The sequence below is a fragment of the Hyaena hyaena genome, unplaced genomic scaffold (genome assembly GCF_003009895.1).
Source record: "Hyaena hyaena isolate Hyena2069 unplaced genomic scaffold, ASM300989v1 scaffold_871, whole genome shotgun sequence".
In the NCBI taxonomy this organism is placed as follows: Eukaryota; Metazoa; Chordata; class Mammalia; order Carnivora; family Hyaenidae; genus Hyaena; species Hyaena hyaena.
This window is the reverse complement of record NW_024081500.1, coordinates 556,260-575,241: the sequence shown is the minus strand read 5'-3', so window position 1 is coordinate 575,241 and position 18,982 is coordinate 556,260. Positions and strand designations below refer to the sequence as shown.

Below are 18,982 nucleotides of genomic sequence, written 5' to 3'. Positions count from 1 at the left end.
AGCATGAATGAGAAAGGGAAAGTGGGAAAAAGGACATATAGAAGGTTAGGCTCTGGACATACAATCCCTTAAAATCCACATACCCATTTGTACTTAGTTGAATGGTGGTTCCCCCCAAAAAGCTGTATGCATGTATTAACTCCCATGAACCTGTGAATGTGACTTCCTGTGGAAAAAGGGTCTCGAGAATTCAGGAATATCCAGATAGACTCTACATCCAGGGAAGATGAGACCATGTGAAGATAGAGGCAGAGAGTACAGACATGCTGCCACAAGCCAAGGAAAACCTGGAGAATCTGTTAGAAAAAGGGAAGGAAGTGAATGGATGTTGGGCAGATACCCAAGACCACCCACCCAGGTTCAGTGATTAACTAGGACTCACAGACCTCAGCATATAATTTATTACCACGAAAGCATACAAAGCAAAATCAACAAAGAGAAAAATCCCAAATGGCAAAATGTGGAGGAAATCAGGTGCAATCTCTCAGGAGTCCTGTCTCTGTGAAGTCACACGAGAAGACTACCTCCCCCAGCAATAAGTTGTGGTAACACAGGTGAAATGTGTTAGCTTATTAGAGACATGGTGCCCATGGCTTTTACTGGGGGCTGTTCATGTAGGCACCCACTGCCTAGCACGTACCAAAATCCCAGATTCCCAGAGGAGAGCAGGTGTTGAGATTAAACCATATTGTTTGAAAGAACAGTTTAAGCACAGTGAGCCATTCAATAGAGAGTGATGGGAACCCTCCCCAAATCTAAGTTCCCAGATGCCAGGCAAGGGACAACCTTGTAAGAAGGCCTTTCTAAGAAGAGCTGTGTTAACTTTTTTCTGCAACATCAAGTAACCAGCTGTGTCTGCTTACAACATATTAGCAGGTTAGAAAAGTCCTATGATCACCAAAATTGATGCTGAGAAAAACATTCCATAAAAATCCAACACCTATTTCAAACTTCAGCCCTAAGTGGGTTAAGGATTCATTACTTCCATAGCATGAAGAACAAAACAAAGGACTACCTGTATTTTTTTTAATACATACAATATACTACCATGCTCATGTTTCTAAAACACGCACAAAAGACTATGTATTGTTTGTAGACACATACACATCTAGTAAAAACATTGAAGACATGTGATATAAAACAATATAGCAGTTATTTTAGGGAGGGAAGAAAGTCTGCACCTCCGCCCCCCACTGCTTCAAGTTAGTCCTAAATCCGGGTGTTACCTATACTTCTCCTAACTGGCTATAAATCAGGTTTCCATGTCCTCCTCCTCGGGTGCAATTAATTTGAGATACTGGCTCATAGAATTCAAACATTTTACTTACTAGATTACCAGCTTATTATAAGAGGATATAACTCAGGAACAGCCAGACGGAAGAGATGCCGATGGCATGGGGAAAGGGCATGGAGCTTTCCTGCCACTCTCCGGGTTCTCCACTCTCCCAGCACCACATGTTCTCCAGGCCAGAAGCTCTCCAAACTGTGGCCATTTGGGATTTTTATGGAGGCTTTATTATATAGGCATGATTAACTCACTGGCCAATGGTGACTGATTCCACCTCCAGCCAGTGTCCTCCCCAGAGGAGTCCAACCCTCCAGTTACAATGTTGGTTCCCCTGGCAACCAGCCCCCACCCACAGGTGCTTTCCAAAAGTCACCTCATTAATATAACAAAAAACACCTTAACCACTGTCAACACTTGGAAAATCCCAAGAATTTTAGGAGCTCTTGCCAGGAACAGGGATCAAAACCAAATCCTTCTTTCTTCCTTTCTTCCCTTCTTTCTTTCTTTAGAGGAGAGAGAGAGAGAGAGAGAGAGAGAGAGAGAGAATCCCAAGCAGGCTCCACGCCCAGGGTAGAGCCAGATGCAGGGCTTAATCTCACCAATGGTGAGACCATGACCTGAGCCAAATCAAGAGAATAACTGAATATTTTAAATATTACAAAGCAATTCAAATAGATGAAAGTATTTAATCAGATTCTAGTCACAACAGCACTCCTTCTCTTTCCTGTTTTAGTGTAGCCACTAAAATTTTTTTTCATAAGAGAATGTTTCATGGAAATGTTTAGAATATGAAATTAACTAAAAAGAGCAAATTATCCCAATATTTTCAGAGTTTATCTGAATTATGAAAATTAAGCGGAGGGACACTTGGGTGGCTCAGTTAATTATCCACTCTTGATTTGGCTCAGGTCATGATCCCAGGGTTGTGTGACTGAACCCGGAGTAGGGCTCCGTGCTGATGAAGAAGTCTGCGTAAGATTCTCTCTCCCTCTGCCCCTCTCCCCCGCTTGCGCACTCTCTCAATAGTAAGAAAAGAAAAGAAAAGCAGAGAAAATAAAAACAAACTTGAAATATATTTTTGATTAAGAATTATCTTTGGGAAATAAAATTTGGGGGGGCTACAAATGTTTTACTGGTGTCAGAGTCTGAAAGCAAATGTCCAAATAAACTCCAGTGAGAAAGAAAGTTTAGTTACAGTGAAGTCATCTTTAACACAAAGCTTACCAGTTTAGATTTGCTTAATCCTTGATCTCCCTAAAATTCTCATTTGTGGGGGCCTAAGGAGCCTTACAAAACAGTCGGGGGAGAGGGAACTGGACAACGCTTTCATCGACAGATACTCCCTCCCCTCCAGTTCTCAACCCAGGAGCGCCCCTGGCACAGGGACCCGCACAGACCCCAACCTCTGACCTCACGAGTCTCTCAGTCCTTGACCTCCACAGAGCCTGAATGCCAGTCCCCCGAGCCGGGCAGCAAAGTCATCGCAACCTCAGAGCCACGCACCGCCGCGGAACCTCTCCCCTCCTTAAGCTCTTAAACCGAAGGACTCGCACGCTGATGTGGGTTTCCCCGGATTGCACCGCGATCTCCGACTACCACGCCTCACCTCTGCGAATTCGTCCTGCCCGGCCGCGCGCCTAGTTCTCACCGCACCGGCAACAGCAGCCGCGCGGGCGCGAGCGTCCCCACTTCCGGCGACTCCCTGGGCGCACGCGCGCTGCCTGGAGGTCGTCCGCCGGCGCCGTCATCCCGCCGCTCACCGGGGGAGTTCCGGTGCCGGCACTGCCGCCTACCTGGGCCGCGGCGCTGAGGGGGGGCTTGCGAACATCGCTGCGCAAGCTGCACGGACGCCTGGGAAACTGTGGGAAACGCGCGGCCTGTGAGCGCGGCCGTGTAGGCGGAATGTCAGAAGTCCGTGGAACCGGGAAGGGGGCGAAGGGGAAGGGTCCGCTCGGCTGGAACTAGTGGGCATCCCAGCCATTGAGGTTAGGCTTGGAAGGTGTGTCCGAGGGTCACGATATAAATTCATTGCCAAGGTTGCCTTTTGTTCCAGACCTGTTTGGAAAACACCAAGTGTTGAAATTTGGAAGTATGGGCTATGAAATAACTGGATACAAAAGCAGCTGTGACGCTGTCGTAGCTTCAGCAGTGTGGTGCAAATGGTTTGAAGAAATCAGGCACCAGCATCCTTTTTTTCTTTAAATGTTTACTTCTGAGAGAGAGAGAGAGAGCGTGAGCAGCGGAGGGTCAGAGAGAGAGAGAGAGAGAGAGGGAGACAGAATCTGAAGCAGGCTCCAGGCTCTGAGCTAGCTGTCAGCACAGAGCCCGACGAGAGGCTCAAACCCACGAACCGTGAGATCATGGCCTGAGTCGAAGTCGGACGCTTAACCGACTGAGCCACCCAGGCGCCCCAGCATTCTTGATGGCAGTGTCGTCAGGCCTTAACGCCCGCTGCTTGCAACTAACGTTACTGGAACCTCCAAGGATTCTGGAGCCTCTGCGTGCTGTTCTGCCACTTCGGCGCGCAGGCGCGCGTTCTCTGCGCTCTAGGCCCGGCTGTCCCACGTGCTGCGGCCGTGAGCTCTGACGGACAAATCGAGTGCTCCGAACTTTTCAGACAATAGAAATCGGCCAGCTGTAACTTTATGAAAATCTCCAAAAGCTGTTAAAACTATCCATTCCAATAGGAGTTGCTGTGAACTATTTTGAGAAGATCAAAGAAATAAAATTTGAGAATCGGCTCATCCACAAATTGGTCTGCTTCCAATTTAAAATGTAATTTCATTGGAGCTCCTGGCTGGCTGGCTGAGGAGCATGCGACTCTTGTTCTCCAAGTGGGGAGTTCGTTGGAGCCCCATGTTGGGTTTAGAGATTAAATTAAACAAAAAAAGGGATCTTCATGTTAATTAGCTGTTGAGAGAGTTGTATCTTCTGTGAATATTTGCCTATTGGTTTTTTACTCTTGTCATTTTCTTACTGATCTGTAAGAGTTCTTTATATAATCTTAAATTTTCATCCTTTTTCAGCTAAGCATTACAAAAAGATTTTCTCAGTGTGCAACTTGTTTTTACTGTTTTTGACGTATGTTAGATGGAATATCTAATTTTAATGTAGCTGAAATTTAACAATCTTTCCTGTTGTAGTTTCTACCTAGTCTTTAAAAAAAAAAAAAAAAAAAACCCTTCCCCTCATTAAGATCGTAAAGACATTCACTTGTATTCTCTTCTAAAACTTTTAGGGTTCCAGAGGTCAGCATCTTATGGGCAAAATCCAGCCCACAGCCTGTTTGACTTGCCTTTAAGATTGACTTTTAAATTTTCAAAGGGTTAAATATATGGAGATTGTGGCCTGAAAAGCCTAAAATACTATGTGGCCCTGTATCAAATAAGTTTCCTGACTTTTAGTCTAATACATGAAGCATTGACCTGTGTAGGGTGTCTTCGCATTGTTTTAAAAATAACTAGCATAAAGAGTTTGGCTAGCCTTTGTCCCAGGTTCCTAAGAGGTTATCTCTAAACCCTTAGAATTTCCTGAGTGATAGGGGTATCTTATTATACATGAAGGGCCCCCAGAGGCCCCAAAGGTAGTTTCTGCTAAGGAGATGACTCACTATAGGAGCTGGCCAGCCAAAGAAACCAACCAATCTGACCTCCAGGGAGGTAGTGGAGGCTAGAGATTGAGTTCAACCCCAAATCAATAATGTCTATATAATAAAACCCAAATTAGACCTCTGGATAGGAAGCTCAGATGAAATTCCCTGGTTGGCAATATTCTTTTGAGTATGTCATTTCTCAGTGCTGGGTGGGTAATGCATCTTGAAGGGTGATGGAAGATTTAGGTTTACAACCTTACAGACTTTTCTCTATGTGTCTTTTTTGGGTCGTTCTTATTTGTATTTTTATGCTTTTAGAAAACTAGAATAAGAGGGGCGCCTGGGTGGCTTAGTCGGTTAAGCGTCCGACTTTCACTTAGGTCATGATCTCGCGATTCGTGGGTTCGAGCCCCGCATCGGGCTCTGTGCTGACTGCCAGCTCAGAGCCTGGAGCCTGTTTCAGTCTGTGACTCCCTCTCCCTCTGACCCTCCCCTGCTCACGCTGTCCTTCTCTCTCTCTCACCTAGAAATAAAAAACATATATACAAAAATAAAAAGAAAACTAGAATAAGAATAGGACATTAGGTGTTCTGTAAGTTTTCTAAGTCTTTCTCTTTTTTTCAAGTTCATTTATTTTTGAGAAAGAGAGTGAGAGAGGTGCAGAGAGACTGGGAGGGAGAGAATCCTAAGCAAATTCCGCACTATCATCGTGGAGCCCAACAGTGGACTCATACTGATGAACTTTGAGATCATGACCTGAGCCGAAATCAGTAGTCTGTCACTTAACCAACTGAATCACCTAGGCACCCCTGTAAGTCCTTCTTATCTGAGGGTGGGTATGGGAACTCCTAAATTTGTAGCCAGTTGGTCAAAGGTGAGAGTGGCCCTGGCCACCCCTGAACTTGTAGCTAGTGGCTGAAGTGAGGACAATACCTTTAATTGGTAGCCAGTTGGTCAAAGGTGAGAGTAGCCCTGGCAGCCCCTGAACTTGTAGCTGGTGGTTGAGGACAGTACCCTTAACCTTGATTTTAACTAACTCTGAATAATACCCCTTTTTGCACTGGCTTGTAATGCCATCTTAGATATCCATATCCAATTTCTATATGTATAGATAAATTTCTGAGCTCTATTTTACAATTTGTAATATGTCTCTGTCCCTGTGCTTGACACTGCAAAATATTAATTACTATTGATTCAGAGTAAATCTTGTTTGTTATCAAGTAGAGCCAAAGCCCCATCATATTTCTGTGTTAGAATTGCTTGAGATATTTTTTGGCAGTTTGTCTCCTGTGAGAATTTTAGGACTGGCCTGTGAGGATTATACAAACTTGTTTGGGATGCTTTTTGGTTACACAACAGATAGTAATACAAGGTCCTTGCATAGCATATTAAGGAGATTGGACTTTTTTTTAAGTCCATAGAGAGCTACAAATGAATGAATGAATTTATTTATTTAGTTTAATGTTTATTTATTTTGAGAGAGAAAGAGAGCAACGGAGGGGCAGAGAGAGAGGAAGAGAGAATCCCAAGCAGGCTCCACACTGTCAGTTCAGAGCCCAGTGTGGGGCTCGAGATCATGACCTGAGGTGAATCAAGAGTCAGACATTTAACTGACTGAGCCATCCAGGCACCCCAATGAATTTATTAACAGGATTTCCAGACTGAGTGAGCATCTGTTACCTTACATCTAATAAAAACAACCCTAAAATATTTGTGACTTAAAACAACAAGATATACTTCTCACTCATATTCCATGTGCGTGTGGGTTGCCTGGGTTGCCTGCGTATTCCTGCCTGGAATATCACTGGTTACTGGGAGAGATGGACCCAAAAGACAGAAGAGTACAAAGTGGCTAAGGCTTCTACTGATAAGTCAACCAAGCCTATCCCATGGTGATATGTAACTTCAAATACATGGAGAAATACAGTCCTTCTGTGTGTCCCAAGGGAGGAAGATTCGTGAACAGCTGGCCCTAATGACTATCACAGCCCTGTACAAGGACTGAACTAATGGGAGTATGAAAAATGAAAATGTCAGAAAGAATGGAGATGCAATTGTGCATAAGACTGACTGCAGGCCCTAGAAACTTTATAGCATTTAAATCAGAGAGTCTGATCTGTATTGGAAACGCATACTTAATGCTGACAAAACCAAGGACCTCATGGCTAAATTGCTGGATTACAGGACAAGTCAGTGATTTTAATAGCATTTTGCAACGTCTTCTAAAACTCACGTACACTGGGGTAGCCTCACTCACACAGGTGAGCCAGCCTGGATATCAGCTTAAGGGATGGTGGGTTAATCAGTAATGTCAAATGTATACATCTGCCTTCTGTCTTATGGTAGTTTTTTACAGCTTTCTGGACTATGTGTTCGTTGCTTTTATTTTTCATTAAAAAAAAAAAAACTTGAGTCATATAAAAAATAAAATTCTTTATTCCTGTGTACCCTCCATCCAGCATCAATATATGCCTTCCATTCATCAAGATTATTCTAATGATTGGGGAATTTTGAGATAAACCAGTAATCCTTGGGTTTATATAATCTGATGCTCAGTATAGGGCAAGTCTTGATGTCAAAATACCAAGAGCACCTGAATCCATGCAGTAACAAGAGTCCACAAGGAGACCACCACCAGGTAAGTCCTCTACAGATATTTCTTCAACATGCCAGTTCTTCCAAAAGCCCACTGTCAGTTTTAGGGCTGTTACCTGTTATGATAGGATGCGGAAGTAAACTTGGAGGGGCCTGTACCATGTTGTGAGAAGAAATCATGGAAAACTTTATTCTTTTTAACATGGGCTTGACATGTTTTTGCACCAGCCCCTACAATGCTGATAGTCAGTACAAGGTGAAAAAGATAAAGATTCTGAAGCTCAGAGTAGTCTTTTGTCACTGTTACACTTCCCTTGGACCCCAGACAAGCCATGGCTAGTTGGGAGAGAAGCGATGGGGTCAGCAATATGATCACTAGCTATCTTTCTCACATCATAGTGAAATAGGATTGAGTCACAAATGACAAGATTCCCACTGGGTTTGTCAAGAAAGACATCGTTTATGTAACCTTACATGTTTTTTTTGTTTTGTTTTGTAATGTTTATTTAGAGATAGAGACAGAGTGCGAGAGGGATAGGAGCAGAGAGAAAGACAGAATCCTAAACAGGCTCCAGGCTCTGAGCTGTTAGCAGAGAGCCCAATGTGGGGCTCAAACCTACAAACAGTGAGCTCAAGACCTGAGCCTAAGTGGGACGCTTAACTGACGAAGCCACCCAGGCATCCAGATGCTTTAGATGTTTTAATGATAGTTTAGGTTTAGAATTAAAATTTGAGAGAGTAGTGAGAATAGCATTGCTATACTTTGGTTGGTCCCTGATAGTAGTTCTTTCCCTGCAAATGGGGTTTGACTGACAGAGCGAGCAAGGATGAGGAGAGATGAGTCACATATTTTCCACCTTTGTGGTGAGGAGGATCTTCCTCTACAAGAGACCCCTTTTAATATTTCGAACATAGCAAGGGAAAGTTGGGAAGTACTTATCTCACTGTAGGTACAGTGACTTTCCTATTGGAAAAGTGGTTTGGGGTGGGACCTTGGGTGTATGAAGAGTCTTCATTCATTAAAATGCTTCTGGGGCTCACAGGTAAGAATCTCTCTCTTCAAAAGAATAGTGCTCTTGTCAATTTCTCAGGCTTTACACTTGAGACAATGGAGAGCTTCCAGTCATTCCTGAACAAAGCCTTTGGGAAGGCAGACAGTAGAATGGTAGTATTTATTTTGCTGGCTATAATATCACATTGTAGTTGACATGTCACTATCACCCTTCGCACTCTCAAGATTTGCAAACCTTCCCCATGTGCAAGACTGTTAGTTCCTGGGTTTGGGATAGAAAGTCTGTCCCTGGGATTAATGTGAGCCCTTCTGACTTTTCTCTTGCTATATTGTACCGCTTATGGTAGGGATACCACCCAGTTTACGTTGCTTATTGAAAACCTAGAGATGGAGGATTTACGCCCTTTACAAAGGCTGTTTGGGGTTGTGTGACCAGTGAGTATAAAAGACCCCTGAGTAAACTTGTGCCTTGATTTCCCTGGAACTGAGATACTTCACATATGTGTTGGGGACTTATGGTTTAGAGACCGTGTTCTGTGAATGAAAAAGATCCCTGGGATCTGTGGCTGCATGTTGCAGGGCACCTTGAGGTTTACCTGCTTTATTTTTTCTCAGGCTATGTTGTAGCTTTTGTCTTTATTGGAGTCTTATGTAAATGTAAGTCATGGAGCTGTGGGAGTCCATTCAATCACCTTAAACTGGGTACCTGCTGTAGTTGCACTTCCTCCATCTTAATGTAAAACAATGTCCTTGGAAAGGAAACCTACTTTGGTTTAAGCTCATTGTATCTTTTTTTTTTTTTTTTAGTATTTTTAAAAAAATGTTTATTTTAGAGAGAGAGAGGGAGACACAGAATCTGCAGCAGGCTCCAGCTCTGAGCTGTCAGCACAGAGCCCGACACGGGGCTCGAACCCACGAATCATGAGATCATGACCTGAGCCAAAGTCAGACGTTTAACTGACTGAGCCAAGGTGCCCCAAGCTCATTGTATCTTAGAGTTTAATTCCCATTAGGAGGTGCCTGGGTGGCTCCAGTTGGTTGAGCATCTGACTCATGATATCAGTTCAGGTCATGATCTCACCGTCAATGAAATCGAGTTCCACAGTGGGCTCCATGATGACAGTGTGGAGCCTGCTTGGGATGCTGTCTCTCCCTCTCTCTCTGCCCCTTCCCAGCTCGCGCGGTCTTTCAAAATAAACATTTTTTACGAAGAAAATAACTTATGACACTTTACAGCTACATTCTAGGGAGGGATTGATTAATAACACCTCTAAAGTTTCACATACACTCTTTCAAAAGGGAAGCATACCTTGTACAGTGTAGGGAAAATAGAAGCCTATTTTATTCGATTATGGAAACAAGTTACATTGTCCAAACAAGCAATACCAGGACCAAAGCTAGTATTTAATTACTGTCTCTAATATCAGGGACTATCTCTCAAACTGTTTAAAATTCACAGGGGTATACAGCTTGGGAGTACTCATCATCTTCCAACCCTAAATATCTGATCAGCTTAGAAAAAAACAAAATTCTTTATTGAAGATACTTCTGTATTTCATCCAATCTAAAATACCTTTGATTGTGTGATGCACCATTATTTTATGTACTAAGTTCTCTATTTAAATATGTCAAACCATAGGGGCTCATGGGTGGCTCAGTCGGTTAACCGTCTGACTTGAGCTCAGGTCATGATCTCGCAGTTCACTAATTTGAGTTCTTATCGGACTTTGTGTTGACAGCTCAGAGCCTGGATCCTGCTTTGGATTCTGTGTCTGCCCCTTCCCCACTCACACTCTACTTCTCTCTCAAAAATAAAAACATTAAAAAATTTAAATATGTTGGGGCGCCTAAATGGCTCAGTTGGTTAAGTGACCGACTTCGGTTCAGGTCATGATCTCATGGTTCGTAGTTTGAGCCACACTTTGGGCTCTGTGCTGAAAGTTTGGAGTCTGCTTTGAATTCTCTGTCTCCTTCTCTTTCTGCCCCTCCCCTGCTCATGCTCTATCTCTGTCTCTCTCTCAAAAATAAACATATAAAATGTTTTTAATTTAAAAATGTCGGGGCGCCTGGGTGGCTCAGTTGGTTAAATGCCGACTTCTGCTCAGGTCGTGATCTCTCAGTTGGTGAGTTTGAGCCCCACGTTGGGCTCTGTGCTGACAGCTCAGAGCCTGGAGCCTGCTTCAGATTCTGTGTCTCCCTCTCTCTCTGCTCCTCCCCCACTCATGCTGTCTCTCTCTCGCTCAAAAATAATAAACATTAAAAAAATTATTTTTGAATAAAAAAATAAAAATGTCAAACCATCAACTGTAGATGCTCCATTCTAACATCATTTTTAATTAGGTGGGGAAAAAATTTCTATCTTGGAATTGATGAAAATATGTTTTACTCAAGAAACATTCAAAATCTTCCAGCCCCATTTACAAATACCAGCAAATGGTGGGGTGGCAGAGGAGGAGATAGTCAGTATTTTATTAAGATTTCTTACTAAAGTAATGAACCATGTAGTTCAATTACAACGTATGTAATGATATAAAAATTCAGTGCAAATACTCTATTGGCAAGTTTTGTGTACGTTTAAGTATGTGTACTAGGGAGTCCCAATTGTGATACTAACACATACAATTCCTAATTATGAACAATCATTTTAAGAGTAAAAATAGATGTAAAACCCATATTCTTACATAGTTTGGATATAATTTTTCTCTATTTTCTGACAAGTATATTTACATACTTAATACTTTCCATAATTGTTTATTATGTCACAGTTACAGAATATGACATCCCTCATAAAATGACACCCATGAAAGATGATTCCTCAGATTCATAGAATTTTTTCCCTCAGTGTCAATTCTCTAATTATCAGTGTAGCAAGATTTCATGCCAACAACATTCTCACAATCAATACACACACACACAGATCTTCCCTATTTGTTCCCTCTGGGCTACATTCAGCTGACATGTATTGGGGAAGGGGTTTCCTGCTGTCTGGCATTCTACCCAGTACAATTCTCTTATAGGCGATGAGGTGTGAGTTTGGGGGGAAAAAAAAGGCACGTCTACATTGGTAGCTTTTAGGTTTTCTCCATGTAAACCCTGGTGTAATGAGCCATGCACTCTTCAATGACGAGTCTTGGATATTTATTCATGATTTCTCTCCTCTATGAGTTAGTTTTCTGATGTAAAATGAGGCTGAATTTGTGGGAGAAAGTTTTCCAACAGTCACTGCATCCATAAGGTTTCTCTCCTGTGTGAGTTCTTTGATGAATAATAAGATGTGACTTCTGGGCAAAACATTTCTGACATTCGCTGCATTCGTGGGGTTTCTCTCCTGTATGTGTTTTCTGATGCAGAATGAGGCTGAACTTGATAGGAAACATTTTCCCACATTCACTGCATCCATAGGGTTTCTCTCCTGTATGGACTCTCTGATGAATAATAAGGCTAAATTGTGAGAGAAAGTCTTCCCACACTGGAGGCATTCATAAGGTTTCTCTCCTGAGTGAATTCTCTGGTGAATGAGGAGATAGGACTTTCGGCTGAAGGCTCTGTGGCATTCACTGCACTCATAAGGTTTCTCTCCAGTGTGAGACCTCTGATGAATAGTGAGGTGTGACTTTTGGGTGAAAGCTTTCTGACACTGACTGCATTCATAAGGTTTCTCACCCGTATGTGTTCTTTGATGGAGGATGAGACTAAACTTGATGGAGAACGTTTTTCCACATTCATTGCACGCGTAGGGTTTCTCTCCTGTATGAGTTCTCCAGTGAGTATTGAGGAGTGACTTTACACTGAAGCCTTTTCCACACTCACTGCAATGATAAGGTTTCTCTCCTGTGTGAGTTCTCTGATGTCTAATGAGCTCAGATCTCTGGATGAAGGCTTTTCCACAGTCACTGCATCCATAAGGTTTTTCCCCTGTATGAGTTTTTTTATGTAAAATGAGGCTAAACTTAAGGGGGAATGTCTTCCCACAGTCGTCACAACCATAAGGTTTCTCTCCTGTGTGAGATCTCTGATGAATAATGAGCTGTGACTTGTTGCTGAAGCTCTTCTCACACTCACCACACCTGTAGGGCTTCTCTCCTGTATGAGCTCTTTGATGTGAGGTGAGTTGTGACTTATCACTGAAGCTTTTCTGACATACACGACACTCAAACCATTTCTCTCCCGTGTGCGTTCTCTGGTGTTTATTAAGGCATGACTTATCCGTAAAAGCTTTCCCACATTTATTGCATTCGTAAGGTTTCTCTCCTGTGTGGGTTCTCTGATGTAAAATGAGGTGGGACTTCAGGCTGAAGGCTTTCTCACATCTACTGCAACCATAGGGCTTCTCTCCTGTGTGTGTTCTCTGATGCTTAACGAGGTCTGACTTCTGGGAAAAGACTCTCCCGCAGTCACTGCAGTTATACTGTTTCTCTCCTGCTCGAGTCTTCCAAAGTTTAATAAGGTGTGACTCGTGGCTGAAAGCCTTTAAATGTTCATTAAATTCATTGTATTTTTCTCCAGTATGAATTTTCTCAGGCTTGGTAAAAAGAACTACTTGGTCGTAGCCATTAAATTCCACTTCGTTTCTTGCATAGCTGTTATTCTGAAGAGTGTACTCTACATTAGGTTTCAGATGTTTCCCAAGTATGTCAAATGTATGGGATCTTTGTGCTAAAGGGATATCAAAGTTTAAGCTTAGAGACAATATTTTTCTAAATGGATTATTTATGTGGTGACTCTCCATAATTTCAAGGTTGCCTTGGTTTTCTTGGTGCCAGTCTGTGTCCGTGTCCACTTGCCAGGTGTCGTCTAGAAAGGAGACCAATGAACCACAATGAGCATGTAATAGAAGGAGTGGAATTTCATAGCAAAGGCCAAGCAGGGAAGAGGAAATGAGACTGGGTATATAGTGAAAGTCTGAGACATTTGTAAGTGGAAGGAGAAAAAAATGGAATAAACTAGAAAATGAGGAGAAGAGGGACAATTTACGAATGCTGAGTATATGAGAAAAGAAAGCTATAACCGTGGGTTAGGCAGACAAAGAGGAGAAGGCAGGTAAACTGAGGATGCCAAGGAGAAAGATTAATTAGGACAGCAAGTTCCAAGATAAACTAGAGTAGGATCTAATCCGAATACAGAAGAGAAGGAAATGTATTATTTTATTTTTATTTTTTTAAAACTTTTCTTTTTAAAGTAGGCTCCATGCCCAACACATAGTTTGAACTCATGACCCTGCGATCAAGTCGCACACTCTACCAAATGAGCCAGCCAGGTGCCCCCAGAAGTGTATTCTTTTAAAAAATAAGCAAGGGGCGCCTGGGTGGCTCAGTTGGTTAAGCGTCCCACTTTGGCTCAGGTCATGATCTTGCAGTTCGTGGGTTCGAGCCCCGCATCGGGCTCTGTGCTGACAGCTCAGAGCCTGGAGCCTGTTTCAGATTCTGTACCTCTCTTTCTCTCTGACCCTCCCCTGCTCACACTGTCTCTCTCTCTCTCAGAAATAAATAAAAAACATTTAAAAAATAAAATAAATAAAAACTAAGCAAAAGGGGCTCCTGGATGGTTCAGTCGGTTAAACATCCAACTCTTGGTTTTGGCTCAGGTCATTATCTCATGGTTCATGAGACTGAGACACATGTTGGACTCCGTGCTCATGATGTGAAGCCTGCTTGCGATTCTCACTCTCTCCCTCCCTCTCTGCCCCTCTCCTACTCACGCACACTCTCTTACTTTCTCAAAATAAGTAAACATTAAAAATAAATAAATAAAAACCAAGTGAAAGAATCCTAATAAGGAGAGATTTAAAAAGTAGAGTCAAGGGGCGTCTGGATGGCTTAGTTGGTTGAGCACCAGACTTCAGCTCATGTCATGATCTCACGGGTAGTAGGTTCGAGCCTCACATTGGGCTCTGTGCTGACAGGTCAAAGCCTGGAGCCTGCTTCAGTTTCTGTGCCTCCCTTTCTCTCTGCCCCTCCCCAATCATGCTCTCTGTGTGTCTCTCTCTCAAAAATAAATAAACATTTAAAAAAATAGTTACAAACTGAGAGGGAGGGAGGCAAACCATAAGAGACTCTTAAATACAGAGAACAAACTGAGGGTTGATGGGGGGTGGGGGAGGGGAAAATGGGTGATGGGCATTGAGGAGGGCACATGTTGGGATGAGCACTGGGTGTTGTATGTAAGTGATGAATCATGGGAACCTACCCCAAAACCAAGAGCAAACTGTATACGTTGTATGTTAGCCAACTTCACAATTATGTTTAAAAAAAAATAATGAGATAAACAAAAAAAAATCTTTTAAAAGTAGAGTCAATATTAATGTATGTGGGAGCTTATGTCCCTGTTCTAAGTCACACTCAGAGCTTAAAAACTTCAAGAAGACTTCTCTGAACAACAGGTACCTCCCCGTTTCTGACCAAATAGAAATTTACTTCCATTTATGCCCCAGGGTTAGCTTCTCACTCACCTGGATAAATCTGACTCTGAATTTCTTCCTCTGTTATCCATGGTGGTCCTTGTTCCAACTGGTAAAATGCATCTGCTTTGGTAACTTGATACCCTACTCAAGGAAAATTATAGCAGATCCATGGATCCACATACTTGGGCTTATAAGGCCTCTGAAAAACGGGGAAGGTTATTAAGGGCCTGAACAATTTGCCTCTTAGCCAAGTAAAGTCCTTTTACTCTGGGAGCGAGAGAAAATCACTCTGTTAGAGGCCAGAATGTGCTAAAATCTATGATGTATGAAACTCAAGTTCAAAAATGTAAGGTATTTGGTAAGGCTCCACACATTTCATTGCTGAGAAAAGAAAGGCGACTGGTAGCCTGCATTACCCTGGGAAGGCCCTGCTTACCCACTGATACTAGGTTGCTATAATTTTCCAACATCACATCTTGATACAGGTTCCTCTGAATGGGGTCCAGTAGCTGCCACTCCTCCCACGTGAAAACCACAGCCACATCCTTCAATGACAGTGAGTGAGACCTGCAACAGAAAATTCCTATTCATTCTAAAGGGATTATCACTGTAATTATTATTACTATGAAGATAAGCATCATATTTCCTAATATTTCCTACAGTAAGTCATTTGCCTTCTTTATGACTAGTTTTGCATTATATTTTGTAGGAAAAATTAGTTTTTTACTTAAAATATCCTATCTTTGCAGTGGCTCAGTTGGTTAAGCGCCCGACTTTGGCTCAGGTCACCATCTCCCAGTTCACGGATTCAAGGCCTTTATTGGGCTCTACTGACAGCTCAGAGCCTGGAACCTGCTTCGGATTCTGTGTCTCCCTTTGTCTCTGCCCCTTCCCTGCTCACGCTCTGTCTCTCTCTCTCTCTCAAAAATAAACAAACATTAGAAAAAAATTTTAAATATCCTATTTTTGTGCTTCCAATCATTCATGATGTTCATATTCACTCTGTTACAAGAGACATAGACTAGAGCTTCCTCAAATCCTTTAATCTAGGAACCACCTGCAACCTATGTGAATGCACCTCTATGTCAGATACTTCACTGGATATTCCTTTGTACGGAAGACTCGCCTCTACCTTGAAGAAGCAAACTAGCTTGCAGAGAGAGGAATGTAAGTGCACAAGACTACAATACATTATAGAGGGCAAGAAAGAAATACATACCATGTGGGCACCAATGGGGAACAGAAAAATTATAAAGGTTGAACTTTAGAGGATTAAGGAGACAGGTGCATATAATTCAAGAAAGAAGTAACGTGAGGGGTGCCTGGGTGGCTCAGTTGGTTGAGTGTCTGACTTAGGCTCAGGTCATGACCCCACAGTTCCTGATTTCGAGCCCCATATGGGCTCTGCTGTCACAGTGGAGCCTGCTTTGGATTCTTTGTCCTCCTCCATCTCTGCCCCTCCCCTGCTTATGCACGCTCTCTCTCTCTCCCAAAACTACACAGTAAAATAAAACAAGAAAGAAAACAAGAGTTCATGCTGTAACATGAATGACAGCACAATCAAAAGCCATATGCATTTATTTTTTATTTATTTTTTTTAATGTTTTATTTATTTCTAGGAGAGAGAGAGACAGTGTGAGCAGGGGAGGGTCAGAGAGAGAGGGAGTCACAGACTGAAATATTGCATTTTAAAGAATCAGTCTAATTGGGAAAAAAAAATTGGAAAGAGTCTGTTAAAAATATTTTAGATATTCATAAATCCTAATCATTCAATATCCATATCCTATTATGATTTGAGTATACATGAGGTAATTTTGGCTAATGATTTTATGTCCCAAGTTTCATCATTTCTATTCTGGTAGAGTGATGAAAAGGTCAAGGAAAAAGTATATAACTTTTGAGGAATAGAGGGATTTAAGATAAAGGGTCTCTATTAANGTCACAGACTGAAACAGGCTCCAGGCTCTGAGCTGGCAGTCAGCACAGAGCCTGACGCGGGGCCCGAACCCACGAACCGCGAGATCATGACCTAAGCGAAAGTCGGACGCTTAACCGACTAAGCCACCCAGGCGCCCCAAAAGCCATATGCATTTAAAATACCACAAATACATTTCTTCCTAAGCTGTGACACCAAATGAGTGAATTTACAGCAGGTAGAGCACACTGTAAGCACTCAAAAAAAAATGTTCATGTAATATTTTTTGTTACTGAAATGTAGATAGGGATGGACTTCCAAGGTACTGGCTTAAGTGCCCTCAATCAGTTACAAAAAAAGTACATGAACTGTAATCTCAATTATGACAATGGGCTATTAGGTTCTGTGCAGAAAAGGGCTGACTCAGCAGGCCGGGGCTGCCCAAACCTTGCACACTCCAAAGAAAGGCCTGTCTTCAGGAAGGCCAGCTGTTGATTTGCTCCTGGGTGACAGATAACCTCTGAACCCCTGAAATATCCTGCCCAATACAGGTGCTTCCACATTCTTGAGCCCTATCAGTTTGAATTTGGGGGCCCTGGAGACTGAGTAGCTGAGGTCAGTCACGTATGGTGAATGCCTGTGTTGACTGACTCTCAATACAACCCTGGACACCAAGCTGCAGGTGAGCCCCACTGTATGGCAACTCTTCCCACCTGTTGCTACACATCATCGCAGGGGGAATTAAGCGCTATTCAAGCTACTCCACTGGGCGAGCACAGCTGGAGGCTAGTGTCTGGTCTCTCCTGGATGCTACTCTGTACCTTTTGCCTTTGCTGATTTTACTTTAAAAAAAATTTTTTTAAGTGGGCTCCACACCCAGACTTGAGCCCAATGCAGAACTTGAACTCATGACCCTGAAATCAAGACTCAGATGCTTAATTAAAATAGAAAAATTAAGAGTTGGGTATTAACCAATTGAGCTAAGCAGGTACCCCTGCCTTTGCTGATTTTAATCTGTATTTTTTCACTGTAATAATCCACAACTGTGAGTATAACAGGTTTTTTGAGTCCTTTTGAGTTCTTCTGGAGAATCATCAAGACAAAGGGTGGGCCAAGGACCACCAACTCAAATATATACAAATTCATAGTTATATATGTAAATGCTGACAGAGAAAGCCAAAACAATACATATAACTTTTTAGATTATTTATCTTGAGGGTGGTGAAAAAGGATCAATGAGGGACTTAAGAGTTTAGCTTTATTTTTTTTAACTTTTTAATGTTTTATTTATTTTTGAGAGAGAGAGAGAGAGACAGCATGAGCAGGGGAGGGTCAGAGAGAGAGGGAGATACAGAATTGGAAGACAGGCTCCAGACTTTGAGCTAGCTGTCAGCACAGAGCCCGACGCGGGGTTCGAACCCATGAACCATGAGATCATGACCTGAGCTAAAGTCAGAGGCTTAGCCGACTAAGCCACACAGGTGCCCTGAGTTTAGCTCTAGAAACTTCTGTACTATTTGAAACTTTAGACATTGAGACTATTTTAAGCTTTACTGATATAATTGGAAAATTTTTTAAATAGAATAAATAAACTATGGACTGAGAGTTGACACCTGTATTTTGGGTAGTGAAAGGATTATGAAGGAAACACTCTAAGACTTTGCTAATAGATTGAGGATTCTCAACCCCAACCCTACTGACATTTTGGGCTGGATAACTTTTTGTGATGGAGGCCTGTACTGTGTGTTGTAGGATGTTTTACAGCATCCCTGGACTCTATTTACTAGATCCCATTAACAGTTATGACAATAAAAAATGTCCCAGAGGGCCACCTGGGTGGCTCAGTCAGTTAAGTGTCAGACTCTTGATTTTGGCTCAGGTTATGATCTCACAGTTCATGGGATGAAGCCCCACATTGGACTCTGCAGCTGGCAGTGCGGAACCTGCTTGGGATTCTCTCTCTCCCTCTCTACCCCTCCCCCACTCATGATGTCTCCGTCTCTCTCAAAATAAATAAATAAACCTAAAAAAAATGTCCCAGACATTGTCAAATGTCCCCTGGGGAGACAAAATCATCCTGAGTTGAGAACCACAGATTTAAAGAAAAAACTGAATTTTGAGGGCTGTTTGTGGGAAACCAAATGACGCTCTCAGAATCCATCCATTCTTGTTGATAATCT

At 42.4% G+C, this 18,982-nt stretch overlaps 1 protein-coding gene and 1 long non-coding RNA gene across 2 annotated transcripts in view; one reads left to right on the top strand and one right to left on the bottom strand.

The window, feature by feature from the left end:
* LOC120222363 (zinc finger protein 84-like) overlaps positions 1-15,405 on the bottom strand; it is a 54,237-nt gene extending 38,832 nt beyond the window's left edge. The window contains 4 exon segments of the mRNA XM_039220161.1: positions 11,666-11,938; positions 11,941-13,281; positions 14,936-15,028; positions 15,324-15,405. Coding sequence (XP_039076092.1) covers positions 11,666-11,938; positions 11,941-13,281; positions 14,936-15,028; positions 15,324-15,357 — 1,741 coding nt within the window. The 5' untranslated portion in view covers positions 15,358-15,405.
* LOC120222373 overlaps positions 1-15,745 on the top strand; it is a 34,694-nt gene extending 18,949 nt beyond the window's left edge. The window contains exons 2-3 of the long non-coding RNA XR_005526026.1: positions 15,373-15,548; positions 15,637-15,745. This is a non-coding gene — a long non-coding RNA (uncharacterized LOC120222373). The remainder of the gene's footprint in view (positions 1-15,372; positions 15,549-15,636) is intronic.
* Positions 15,746-18,982: the final 3,237 nt, after the last annotated feature.